This window comes from Somniosus microcephalus, chromosome 3 (genome assembly GCF_052327205.1).
Source record: "Somniosus microcephalus isolate GS21.2 chromosome 3, FLI_Smic_1.0, whole genome shotgun sequence".
Classification (NCBI taxonomy): Eukaryota; Metazoa; Chordata; class Chondrichthyes; order Squaliformes; family Somniosidae; genus Somniosus; species Somniosus microcephalus.
In genome coordinates, this window is record NC_140989.1 from 139109763 (window position 1) to 139124102 (window position 14340).

Here is a 14340-nt window from a genome sequence, read left to right on the forward strand (position 1 = left end):
CCGTAACCCCACGTATTTAATCCCCCCTAACACTAAGGGCCAATTTTTTATCATGGCCAATCAACCTAACCCGCACATCTTTGGACTGTGGGAGGAAGCCGGAGCACCCGGAGGAAACCCACACAAACACGGGGAGAATGTGCAAACTCCACACAGACAGTCACCCGAGGCCGGATTTGAACCCGGGTCCCTGGCGCTGTGAGGCAACAGTGCTAACCACTATGCCACCGTGTTGACCGACACTCAAAAGACTCCTCCGTGACCTGTGCAAGGAGCATCAGAGCACATTTCACCACTCCCTTAATACCCTTAATCAATAAAAACTTGTATCTGTCAGCAGAATGGCAAAAAAAAATCCCCAGCTACAGGAATCACTATTAAAACACTTCAGGCTCAGAAACTCCTCATTTTTGCCAGTATCAGCTGAACCTGGCAGTTGCTGTACCTTATGCTCAGTCTAAGTTACCCAGAGTACATTAATAATGTAAAACCAGGCACCCCAGAGTTGCTGCACTACTGTCCCTCAATTGACATATGCAAATAAGGTTGGTCAGGAGTTGGCGGGTGGATTGCAGGAAGGTTCAAAAAGCGCAAGGGAAATTGGGAAAAGCATTTTAATGGCAGAAATGACTTCTACCTGATTTTCCTGCCTAAAAAGATTTCCTACACTGTTTATGCACTAATGCACTGTAAACGGTGAGGAAATTCACTTCTATCTGCTTATAGATTTGACTTCTGAACTGACCTATACACTGATTTACTAGTTAATTTTTCTTTGCTGCTTTAACGTTATTTCTGAATGATACGATGTAATTTTCACAATTTAAGTCAATTTAACAAAATATTGCATTTTTCTGGTATGTAATATAAAAATAAATATTAGTGAATTGTGATCACGACTGTCATGTGATTAGCATGGTCATTATGGCCTAAAAATTGCTGTTGGTATGCTATTCTGTAGTTAACTGTGGCTTACTAAAAGTTTCTGGGAGAATTTATTGCTGCCCATTAACCCAACACTGCACAGCGGATTCATCAATGCAGCTGCAGAAGCCATAGCAAGGCTGAGCAGCTGTTAACTATATTAAGGAGGCATTTAAACCTTGCAATTGCAGAAAGCGCAGGCATAGGGATTATTCAGTGATACTGTTGTAAAGTGCAAACATCCAGAACTCAAGAGCTGTTTTGAGGATGAGACACTGGTACAAGAAGAATAGGGCAGTAGGGCGGTTCGGTATGAAGCTTAAAAGGAACCCTTCCAGTAGTCTAGCAGGTTTGGGAACAAATAGACAGGATAAATACAGTCTCCAGAAACCAGTGGGAATGGAGAGATATGAAGAAGTTGCCAGCTTATCTAAAGAAAGCAGCCAAGGTAAGCCTAAATTGCAGTTTAGTCTGCCAAACACCTAACTCAGATGGATATGCCACAAAATGTACCCCCATAACCTGGAAGAGATTTTGTGATGAACAACCAGAAATAATAGAAGCTTATCCTGTGTAGCACTGCTATATGTCTAGCAGAACACTGAATGCAGCACAGGAGATATACAATAAGCAACCCAAGAAATCATTGCAAGCCAACCTAGGTATATGATGCATGGTCATTTATTGGTAGACAGGATGGGCTGGAAGAGCAGCACGATAATATGTCACTATTTGTGCTACCTAAACTTGCCACATCTTAAATCTACTTATCTGACAAGATGGCACTTCGACATAGTTGGGCGAGAATAATCGAGGGAGTCGGGAAGGGTGAGACTGGAGGCCTGCCCCAAACTCTGGGTTGTACCAAAATTTTCATGTTCTGTCTTGTTCCTGTTCTGTTCTAACTTAGTCACTGAAAAACAGACGTATACTTAGTTTCAGAAACATCACACACAGTATATTGCAATGCAAGAATTGCTTGAAGGTACTTCTCTGGGATAGTATTTCTGTTTTTGGATGCCTGGAAAAAAACCTCAAAACTACAGCCAGGGTCCCCAGCTAAGCCACAATCTCAGTTCTGTGTGTCCTCTCACCACCTTGGCCAAGCACCAGAATAGATACCCGTAGCCCAAAGAGCCACCATGATTCTTGCCTCTGCCACAATCTCAGAGATTGCGCAACCACAGGGCCTGCTTTGAAAAGGAGACTGCTGTCTCAGTAGGGCATTCTACATAAGTCACATATGCCTGTGCAAAATATCCTGCAACATACAGCCAGGCATATGGAAAAGTCCGAAGACAGATCTGCAGTCGTAGATGAACAGTTGTCTGTACAACAGTCTTAGTAGGAGCTTAGTAGCGGAGCTCTCTGTGGTGCAGGTTTTAAGCACAGTGGGAGCATTTCTCGCAAACGCTCAGACTGCTGCTACAGAGGCCTTGGGCTCAAATCTAAAAAAAAGAGTTCTTTCTTCCAGCTTCAACATGCTGGATAATTGGATTGAGCGAACCTTGAGGCAGGAATTCAGACCTCATTATCACCCAGCATTTTGCTTCCATATACATCATAGGCATGGTGAGGAAGGGCCCAGTAGCAACATGCCTAGAGTAGACACAGATGTGGCTGTTGACTCTCGGGGCAACACCATGCCTGGCCCATTCAGCAGCCTTGGTCAAGTCACATCAAATGTGCCAGCAAACCAGCCAATCACTGCGGCATCGGACGTGGCTGAATCAGCTGCAGGGCTACAAGACAATCACTTTGAAGTAAAAGACTATTAGGTTAGTTACTAGGCATCGCACACAATCCACCAGCACCAAGCGGAAGCACTGTGGTAAAAAAAAATGACCGCAGACACATGACACAAATTACGGAAATTAATTATTTGCACTCGATTTGTACCTCATGCTGAGATTTTCATTGTGATTGTGCAGAATAAGGTAGCAACACAGCAAAGGATGAACATTGATGAAGGTTGGGATTGATTGGGGGCGGAGAGGAATTGCCCAGATTTTGTTCACCAAATTGACCTGGATTTTTAAACTGTTTTTTCTCCTCTCCCAGGAGGTAACTTGGTTTCAGGTGGGGTGGAGAGTGTATATATTGTGATACACAAAATATCACAATTGTGAGGGATAGGCTGGATGGACCAGACAGTCTTTTGCTGTCCGTCATTGTTCGTATGTTCATGAGAAAGAAGCCTTGAAGATCCTGGGGAGCCGTGTGACAGTACCTACTGGGGACAGAAGACGTAGGAGGGCGAGTAGCAGCTGCAGGTTTGTTTGAACCTTCTGCAATGGTTTGGGTAATGGTTTGGGAGTGCAAGCACGTTAGCAAGAAACATGAATAGGCACCTTCAAAAGCTAGAGGAACTAAAATGGTAGCCACACAATATTATAACATCTCTTCATTTTCTCTTCCTCTAGATATGCTAAAGCAAGATACTGCTGAAGAGAAGGAAGAAATAGTTGATTGGCCTTCCACCTCTGCCCAACTAGCTACATCCTCATCCAAGCCATCATTGACCCTTTCTCTCGTACTCACCAGCCCAGAGAAATCCAATGGAGGGGAGGGGGGAGATGTATATAGTTCCAATTAAGGTTTTTCACTGGATGAGACATAATAGATGAGAGTGGCAAAGGAGTCAGCAGTAAAAGTGGGATCTTGTATTGGGGAAAAAGAGCCATTGAACTCAGCCCTAGTTCCAGAGCCTGTGGAGCATCAGATTCATATGGACCATCTTGGAGGGCTTGAGCCAGATGGCAGGGGACAGGGCAGTGCCAATATCCAAGGATTCAACACAATACAGTGCCACCTTGAGCAGCACCAGGGACATCTGCATCCGCCTCCCCCTACAGAGAAACAGAGACCAGTCAATGCATAAAAAGTGGTTACTCTGACAACTGGCCTTCAGGTTTTGTGGGTCCATTTAGAAGGAACAATGGTAAGTGGCCTTCGAGAGCTTGAGGTCACCCTCTCTCATGTTTGCAAGGATTTAACTGATACCTACAGGCCCGCCTTCCCACTAATCAGTGGGCATTAAGATACAGGACCCAGCACAAATAGCATGACTAAAGTCTTTCTTTATCATGCTCTCCTCTCTTCCGATGATGGATCAAACCTAGACCGTGTATAATCTGCCCAATCATTGACATGACCCAACTGATTCAGTCTCCTGAGGAAGGCAAAGAATCACAGGTAAACCCCACAAAAGAAAATGCTCTATGAAATTTAATTTTTACCCCAAAGGTAATTGAACAAAACAGTAGAACGTTAATCCAAATTTACAACTTCAACCAGGTGCCTTCCACAAGTGACTCATCGTGGCCCCAACTGTGTATTAACCATCATACTTAAACAAATATATCATCTGCATTTATTCTTATAATTCTAAAACACTGCCGCTTCCCAATTCATGGCCATCTTTGCCGCAACTCTAAAACTCTCCAATCAAGTCTCTGCCCCTGCCATAGCACCAAAACAGCCTTAATCAAAATCAAAATCTGTGACTGGTGCATCATCCCTCCTTGACCTCTACAATCTTTGACATGGTCATCCACACCACCCTCCTCCAATGCCTCTCCTCCATTGTCCAGCACAGTGGGCATGCCCTAACTTGGTTTTACCCTTACCAATCTGATCGTAGCTAGAGCAACTCCAGCAATGACTTCTCTTCCCACCCTGCACCGTTACCTCTGGAGTTCCCAAGGATCTATCCTTGACCCCCTCCTCTTCTTCATCTACATGCTGCCCTTTGGTCGCATCATCCGCAGACGCCAGATCCACATCCATGCCTTTGTCGCTGCCAGACTTGACTATTTCAATGCTCTCTTGGTCGGTCTCCCCATCCTCCACACTGTAAATCTCAACTCAAATCAAATCAAAATCAAATCAAATCAAATCTTTTATTGTCATTGTTAGTGCACAAGTGCAGTACAACGAAATGTAGGCTTGCGGCTCCCGAGAGTGTACAATTTGGATTAGGACACTTAAACATTCAACATACATTTATACATTTGGCTTGCAGTATATTAGCATAAATATGACCATAATAAAGTGCATTGGCAGATGTGCAGGCTTTAGTGCAAAATTCTGCTGATTGTATCCTATCCCGCACCAAGTCCCGCTCAATCATCACCCCTGTCCCAGCTGACCTACATTGGCCCCCAGTCCACAAATGTCTCAACTTTAAAATTCTCATCCTCATGTTTAAATTCCTTCATGGCCTCTCCCCTCCCTATTTCTTCAACTTCAACCAGCTCTACAACAAGCCCACAATTCACTGGGTTCTGCATCAGAATGGAGGCAATTGTAAATCTCCACCACAGGACATCACTGTCATCAGATGTGTCATCTTGGAGCCACCTCGATCGCAAAGGGCTTACCTTCCCTCCACACCCCGCAGGAAGGTAGTCACTAGTTGGTCAATTATGAGTAATGTCAGGGCAGAATTGCTAATGTATAGATGCACACTGGAAATAAGCAAATTGGCAGGTCTACAAGGAGCAAGATTGAGATTGAAGTGGTGCATCAATCATATTTCCTGGTTTATTGGCCTGAATGAACAACATGGAGATATACGACCATACAACGGATTCTACAACAAGTATGATAGAGAGGGTAGTAAAAAACATACATATATATATCCCAAGAGATTTGCCAAAATTTCCCTGAACATTTGCATTTACCTTGCATATACATCAGTCTCTGAATTACTTCTTCTCTCACATCACCCAAGCATTCTTGATGTCTGCAGTGGTTTGTGATTCAAGCCACTGCAAAAGGCTCAAAAGCTAAGGCTTAGTTCAAAATTTAAAGCTTAGCTGGCTAAAAGATGGCTTTGGTCACATTTCCTTGTCTCATTCAAATGGAAGTTGAAGTCTTGAAATAACTGCTTTAATTCAAATAAAAATCACCGCAATACCCTACTGTAAGCTATCAACTCCAAACCACTAAGCAAGTTTCCTGTAAAGGTTGCTTTTACAGATTACAGTGTAATTTTGTACTACTAAGACTAAAGTAATAATGAATATACAGAAAAAAATTGGTAGAATGACTGGCCAGACTAATGGGATTTATTTTTATTATTCATTCTTGGGAGGTGGATGTCACTGGCATTCATTGCCTATCCCTAGTTGCACTGGGAAGGTGATGGTGGGCTTTCTTGAACTGCTGGTAACAGTTTGATACAAGTAAGTGGCTTGCTAGGCCACTTCAGAGGGCAGTTAAGAGTGAATTACATTGATGTGGGACTGGAGTCACATATAGGCCTGACAAGGTAAGGACGGCAGGCTTCCTTCCCTAAAGGACATTAGTGAACCAGCTGGGTTTTTACGACAATCCGACAGTTTCATGCTCACTTTTACTGATCCCAGCTTTTTATTTCCAGAATTGTTAAACTGAATTCAAAATGTCTGGATTATTAGTCCAGGTCTCTGAATTACTAGTCCAGTAACATAACCATTACACCACCGTACCCAAGTATATGTCATGTACTTTTAAATCCAATCGTTAAAAACCAGTCACTTGAATTTAGCTTAAACATATGGGGCCAGATTTTGCTGAAAAAAATAACGTCTGAATAACACAAATCATTCAGTAATTTGTAGCAAGAAAGGGGTACCCGGGAATTGTGAATCGCCACAAGTTGCTGGCCGATTTGCGCTGCTCCGCCATTAGCTTCAGGAAAGTGGCATCTCGCGCTTAACCTCCCCCTGAATGTCATGAAGTTGCTGCATTTGCACATTAGTTACCCAGTAAGTCAAGTCTTGTAATTAACAACGCAAGTACCCTTTTAACAACGTGACAATTGTTAATGACTCCCAATCATCCCTTATTGCCGAGAAAGTAAACAATTAAAAGTGTGGAGTCTCATTCCTTCAGGTTGTGAATTGTTATAAGAGATTTAAAAAAAGTCAAATTTGAATTTTTTACATTTTTTTTCTTACTTTTCACAGAAACCCCACAGTGCAGATAGAGGCCATTTCGGCCCATCGAGCCTGCACCGACACATATCCCACCCGATCCCCGTAACCCCTACACCAACACATATCCCACCCTATCCCCGTAACCCCACTTATTTAATCCCCCTAACACTAAGGGTCAATTTTTTTTTTATCATAGCCAATCAACCTAACCCGCACATCTTTGGACTGTGGGAGGAAACCGGAGCACCCGGAGGAAACCCACGTAAACACGGGGAGAATGTGCAAACTCCACACAGACAGTCACCCGAGGCCGGATTCGAACCCGGGTCCCTGGCGCTGTGAGGCAACAGTGCTAACCACTATGCCACCGTGCTGCCTTTCTGTCTGTTTTTCCCCTCTCTATTAATCCAATCTTTCTTTCCCTCACTCTCTCTTTTTGTACCCAAGTTAACACTGAATTCACCCACTCTACTTCACCCTCCTTCTCTGGTTTATTCCTCAATCCTTAAATCTCACTGGTTAAGAAACTTGGTTTGTCCCATTGTTCACCAAGGTCCCAGATGCCCTGTTGCCCTCGCTGCGCAGTTATCAGTTCGCACTTTCAGCAACTTTGTAGGGAATTTTTTTTTAAAACCTAAACGTGCACAAACAAGTCTAACAGGACAGGCACCTGATGCCTCGTGCCAGCAAAATCTGGCCCACGGTTTTGCATGCCACTATATATTCATTATATGTAGGTAGGTCAATTATTTTAACAACCTTATTGGCTAATTCAGATGAGCTAGCTATTGCAATTTCATTTTATAGTTTGCCAAAATATTAAAACCAATAAAAAAGGAAGCATTGAGAGACCCAATGAAACAAAACATATCACAGGCTTCAAATATCACAAGAATTGTTGAGAATTCAGGTGTAACTCATAATACTACCTTCCTAACAATGCCCAAGATATAAATACATCATTGTAGTTCTGTTCTTTCCCTGCAGCTATCTGCTTTTTTTTTGAAGTAGAAAGTAGATTTTGTTGTACCTCCTTGTGGTGTTCAGTAAACCAGCTGGTGTCTTTACTTGTTCCTTGAGGCAAAATATGAAGATCCACCAGAACTGCAAAGTTCCCACACTGCAAAACAAAAGGAAAAGTTACTGATTGTTGCAAGGCACATGCCTTGCAGATAGAAGAAATTAGTATCAGATTTTTGCCACCGCTATGATTTTTTAACATTAAGCCTAGGATAGTCATCATCTAGATTAAATCAAGACACATGTATGCTTTAAGTGGTCCAAGTTCACAAAGAGTGTACTGAAGGTAGATTTAATTCCAAATAGTTTAAGATTTGAAGCATTAGCTACACCTAACATAAAACTTCAGCAAGACTTTGAATGTGTTTATTTTTCTCTTTCATATAAAATAGACAAAGTACTGTTATAAAAGTCAGTTAACACTATAGATGCTAAATTTTAATTTATTCATTTTATAATGCAATTTGTTGTAAGTTTGGATTGGCACAAAAGCAGCTGAAGGACTTACTGTGTTCCAAGACAAGAATATAATACAATACCACTGTATTCAGTTACTTTCACCTACTGACATCCAATCTTAAATTGTTGTATCTCACATTTCAAAGCTGCTGTAAACCTTTTTGTCCATAATGATCACAGTGGCATTGTTTACTGCTTAAGTTGGTACTTCCCTTTGTGCTGCAAGATTTTTGTATAATCTTTTAGAACAGCACTCTTTAACTATTCCTTACAATAATTTAAGAATGAGAGGACGTAAATGAATATCTTTGAATGTACCTGTATTGAATTTTAGCTGCAGAGCAAAATATTACCAGTCCCAACAATGTAAAAATGAATATGTGTCAGTAACTTTCTATCATGTCAAGATCAGAGTGGATTTTTTTTTAAATAAAGAGATTGCACTTCAGAGACCTTGAGATAAGAATTGCTAACTACCAACTCTAATAACTGCCAAATCAGAACGAAAGAACCTTTAAGCAGAGGAAAAAACCATTAGCTGATCAAGCACATCATTTTGTCTACCTACCAAGTCCACCTACACTCCTCCTTACCAAATCCCTCAATCCATGCTCTCCACAGAAATGCATCAAACTGTCTCATGGGCTCATTTATACTAGCCTTCCCTGGAAACTTATTCCAGAAGTTTACTGCCCTTTTATGTAAAACGTGCATCACCAGGCCTCCCATTCTGTAAAGTGTCTGCCATGCTTCCCTTCTTAATCCGAACATCCTGATATTTAACTTGCACCAGGCCAGTTTAAAAAAAAAATCTTTAGAAAACCTAACAGGGGAGCTACCTCAAGGGCAGCGAGAATAAACTGGATCCAGTTAAGCTTATACAGAATATAACTATTATGCTGTAGGAAGCAAACCAGGCCGGTTGTAGCTCACATCCCAAGTTCTTTTTCATACTCCCCATGTGCATATTAAAAAAAAATCCTCAGACAGCTCTCCAGTTGCATGGGTTGCCAAACATTAGGCAGTCCTTTTTCTTCCATGCTATGTACTGTTCAGTAGTTAGAAAGATTATCTAACTTGTAGAGCCTTCTTGGATAGGAGGTATTTTCCACACAGCTGGAATTAAGCCAGGCCTGGATCATGTTCTAGGAAATTATGTGAGGGATGACCTCCCTTTAAAATGTTTCCAATATCAGCACTGTCCCACATGGTATTCCCCATTCCCACAAAGCATAAAAGGTTGGAATGGCAGTTTACTTTGAAGTATTCAAAAGAACAAAAATTATAATAAGTGTTCTTCACAAGGCTTGAAGGATGGGAAAGCTTTGTGTGGAAGTGGAGGATGGCTCTGTTGAAGAATTAAGAAAACTCTAGAAAAGATGATAATCTTTCTCTTCTTTACATCCTCCACATAGTGCTGGAGTCAAATCTAGTGGGGGAGTGGGAAGCTGTCAAGGGACTCCAGCCACCAGGACAGATTGCTCAAAAGCATCATTATCCATACTTACGTGGATAAGAAGTATAATGGAAAAACACAGTATTTGACAAGTCACTTACTGTTGAAATAATAGAAGTTATCACATTTTCTTTTTGCATCTATACTAGCCAATATCCCATGGCATTGCACATGGAGAGTCAAGACCAAATGCAGTATTATGAGAGGATCAAAATCATCCCATTTTGATTATTTGCCATTTTCTTTAGATATTGGGTGATCTCCATTATGGCAGATAATGGAGGTTCCACTGTAGCATAAATATAATGCAAAAGAATATCATTGTATTTATTATTAGGAGATCTCCAGTGGTGTTGCTCACAGGGAGTGGCATTAATGGGATATTGTAACATTAATATCATGGGTCTTCTTGTATGCACTGGTGTAAAGTTGTTGGCAGAGTGTGATCAGGTTCAATGAGTACATGCAGTTCATGTGTCTGACACTCAAAGTGAAATAGCCATCTTCTCATAAACATAGAAACATAGAAGATAGGAGCAGGAGTAGGTCATTCGGCCCCTCGAGCCCTGCTGCACCATTTAATGGGATCCTGGCTGATCATCCAAATTCAGTACCCTGTCCCTGCTTTCTCCCCATATCCCTTGATCCCTTTAGCCTTAAGAAATATATCTAACTCCTTCTTGAATATGTTTAATGAATTGGCCTCAACTGCCTTTTGTGGTAGAGAATTCCACAGGTTCACCTCACATTTAGCCACATTATACTGCATCTGCCATGCATCTGCCCAATCACCCAACCTATCCAAATCATACTGGAGTTTCTCTGCATCCTCCTCATAGCACAAATGCCTACCCAGCTTTGTGTCATCTGCAAACTTGGAGATATTACATCTAATTCCCTCGTCTAGATCATTAATATATATTGTGAATAGCTGGGGTCCTAGGACCGATCCCTGCAGCACCCCACTAGTCACTGCCTGCCACTCGGAAAAAGACCCGTTTAGTCCAACTCTTTACTTCCTGTCTGCCAACCAGTTCTCTATCCAAGTCAGTACCTTACCCCCAATCCCATGTGCTTTAACTATGCACGCTAATCTCTTATGCGGGACCTTATCAAAAGCCTTCTGAAAGTCCAAATACACCACACCTACTGGCTCTCCCTTATCTATTCTGCCAGTTACATCCTCAAAAATTTCCCGTAGTTTAGTCAAGCATGATTTACCTTTTGTAAATCCATGCTGACTTTGTCCGATCCTGTCACCGTTTGCCAAGTGCTCTGCTATTACATCTTTTATAATGGACTCTAGCATTTTCCCCACTACCACATTTTTTAAATAGTGGGGTTACATTAGCTACCCTCCAATCCATGGGAACTGTTCCAGAGTCTATAGAATTTTGGAAGATGACCAGCAATGCATCTACTATTTCTCAGGCCAGTTCCTTAAGTACCCTAGGATGTAGATTATCAGGCCCTGGGGATTTATCGGCCTTCAATCCTGTCAATTTCCCCAACACCATTTCCCTACAAATACTGATTTCATTCAATTCCTCCCCCTTATTAGACCCTATGTTCCCTGACATCTCTGGGAGGTTATTTGTGTCCTCCTTTGTGAAGACAGAACCAAAGTATGTATTTAATTGGTCTGCCATGTCTTTGTTCCCCATTATAAATTCCCCTGATTCTGACTGCAAGGGACCTACGCTTAACTTCACCAATCTTTTTCTCTTCACATATCTATAGAAGCTTTTACAGTCAGTTTTTATGTTCCCTACAAGCTTACTCTCATACTCTATTTTCCCCCTCTTAATTAATCCCTTTGTCCTCCTTTGCTGAATCCTAAACTACTCCCAATCCTCAGGGTTGCTGCTTTTTCTGGCTAATTTATATGTCCTCTCCTTGGATCTTATGCTATCCCTAATTTCCCTTGTTAGCCACGGTTGAGCCACCTTTTTAAGTTTTATTTTTATGCCAGACAGGGATGAACAAATTCTGTAGTTCATCCATGCGATCTTTAAATGTTTGCCATTGCCTAGCCACCATCAACCCTTTAAGTAACGTTCCCCAATCCACCCTAGTCAACTCGTGCCTCATACCATCGTAGTTTCCTTTATTTAAATTCAGGACCCTAGTCTCTGAGTCAACTACTTCATTCTCCATCTTAAATGAAGAATTCTATCATATTATGATCGCTCCTCCCCAAGGGGCCTCGCACAGCAAGATTGCTAGTTAATCCTTTCTCATTACATAATACCCAGTCTAAGATGGCCTGATTTCTAGTTGGTTCCTCGACGTATTGGCCAAGGAAACCATCCCGTATACACTCTAGAAATTCCTCCTCCACAGTATTGTTACTAATTTGGTTAGCCCAATCTATATGTAGATTAAAGTCACCCATGATAACTGCGGAGACCGATGGGAGGGACTGAGGGGGTACCGGGGGGAGGAGTCGGAGCCGGGATGGCGGCTGATCGGTGCGTGGCTGCTGGCGCTGAGCTGGACGATTCAGACGACGGCTGGTACCTGGGCTGCGAGGGTCTCGATGACCTGAACATAACGCCAGTGAAGACATATCAAGCAAAAACGGACTCAAGAGACAAAACTTCAGTACTTGAGCTGTCAAAAAATGATAAAGAGGCAGGCACTTTGAAAGAAGCTTTAGCATCACAAAAGGCACATTTGGTTGAACAAATTCTAAATTCTGGTGTAGATGTGGAAACACGTTTTGGTTTTGGTTGGGCACCATTGAAGTATGCTGCAAATATAGCTAATTTTGAAATCACTCATCATCTTCTCGAGAGGTGCTAATACAAGTTTTGTAAAAGATCAGTATACAGTGTTGATGCCTGCCTGTGCTAGCAGTGGGTCAGAGGAAAAAAATGAGGTGAAATGCGTAGAGTTGCTGTTATCCAGAAATGCAAATCCAAATACTTTCAGCAGTAATCAGATGACCCCACTGATGTCTGCAGCTAGAGAAGGACACACTCAGAGTATTACGCTGCTGGTGGCTCATGGAGCAAAAATAAATATCCTGGATGAAAAAGGCTACACAGCACTGATATGGGCATCAGGTCAGGGCCACAAAAGTACAGTGCTGAAGTTAATTGAGTTAGGAGCTGATAAAACACCGAAGATCAAATCTGGAGAGATGGCAGCTGATATTGCGGAGAAAAATCAGCATTCACAGTTAGTATCTTTACTCACGGTGACTTCAAATGTACCTTTATTGAGAAAACTCCAGAGCATGTCAAAAGAGGAGGCGATTTTCAAATACTTTATAAATCATTCTAACACAGGAAAGAACAACCGAGTAAGTTCGATTTCAACTTCTCGTGATATAGAACTATTTCTACGTGGGCTTGAACGTGAACACCTTCAGAAGTTATTTGAGGAGAATGATGCATCTTTCAGAGGACTTCTGACAATGGGGAAAGAAGACCTTGAAAAGGTTGAAATTACTGACCCTAAAGATCAAAGGAAAATTGCGGAAGCAGTTTGTGAAATGCAGCCAGAAGAGCTACAAGTTGCCCAGTTACCTACACTGGACACTTTTGATTGCAACAGTGAAGAACTTACCCAATTTTTGATAAAACTGAAGAAGCACTGCAGTCACCTGATGGCAACGGTTCAGAATGTGGCAAACCAATTAACAACCAACTCAGAACTGAGAGTACTGGATTTGGACCCTGACCAAAAATCTGCTTCGGTCTGTGTTGACTTGGTTAAATGTATTCAGGATCTGGATAAAGAAGTAGAGAGGTTGAGGGATCTTCTGCTGAAGTTACAGAATAACCAAGAATGCGCTCCCAATCGCATGCCACCATTGCACGTTTACTTTCATCACAATTGATTCCTAAAGGTGGTAGCAATTGGCCTGTTCGGAACTGGATTTATTTTTCTCCTCATAAAACTACGTACCTGTATTCTGAGAAATTAGCTGGAAATAGAGGTTTTATTTATTTAAAAACTATTTGACACTTGTTAGCATCAATCTGATGACAAAAAAGAACAATGCTTGTATTTTTCAACAACTACATTGTATGTGAGTTTTTGTTTTAAGTTAACTACACTGGTACATGTTAGAAAAACACTTTAGTCATTATTACTGTAGTACCTATAGGATGAAAACATGGTTGTGAATGTTGCTATAACTGATTACAAGATTATTCTTGCATAAAATACCCGCTGAGTATGCATAATATATTTTCTTGCAGTGGAGGTTTTCAAACTTTTCTCTGTAGAAGTATATACAGGAGCGTAGTAGTGAAGGTGTACATGCACAGCAAGTTGAAAGATTAACAGCAGTTAAGGGAAAAAGCACACATGCAAGATAAGAACAACATTGAGTAGTGCAGAGTTAGCACAGTAATGGAGGCGAAGGAGAATTATATGAGCTCCAGGAACAGAGCAAATGTAATGGTAACACTATTGGTAAGTTATTTCATAGATGTTTTCAGAATTATGCTTATTATGTTAAAAATGTTATTTGTAGAGATTTAAAATAAGGTAGATAAAAAAAGCATTATGGCCTGGTAGCTTTTCCTATCTGTGTATATGTGA

At 41.5% G+C, this 14340-nt stretch overlaps 1 protein-coding gene and 1 pseudogene across 1 annotated transcript in view; one reads left to right on the forward strand and one right to left on the reverse strand.

Moving 5' to 3' along the window:
- Nucleotides 1–14340, reverse strand: part of slx4ip (SLX4 interacting protein) — a 645261-nt gene that overhangs the window by 105517 nt on the left and 525404 nt on the right. The window contains exon 3 of the mRNA XM_085981675.1: nucleotides 7879–7968. Coding sequence (XP_085837801.1) covers nucleotides 7879–7968 — 90 coding nt within the window. The remainder of the gene's footprint in view (nucleotides 1–7878; nucleotides 7969–14340) is intronic.
- Nucleotides 12241–13754, forward strand: LOC147121432 (ankyrin repeat, SAM and basic leucine zipper domain-containing protein 1 pseudogene; annotated as a pseudogene).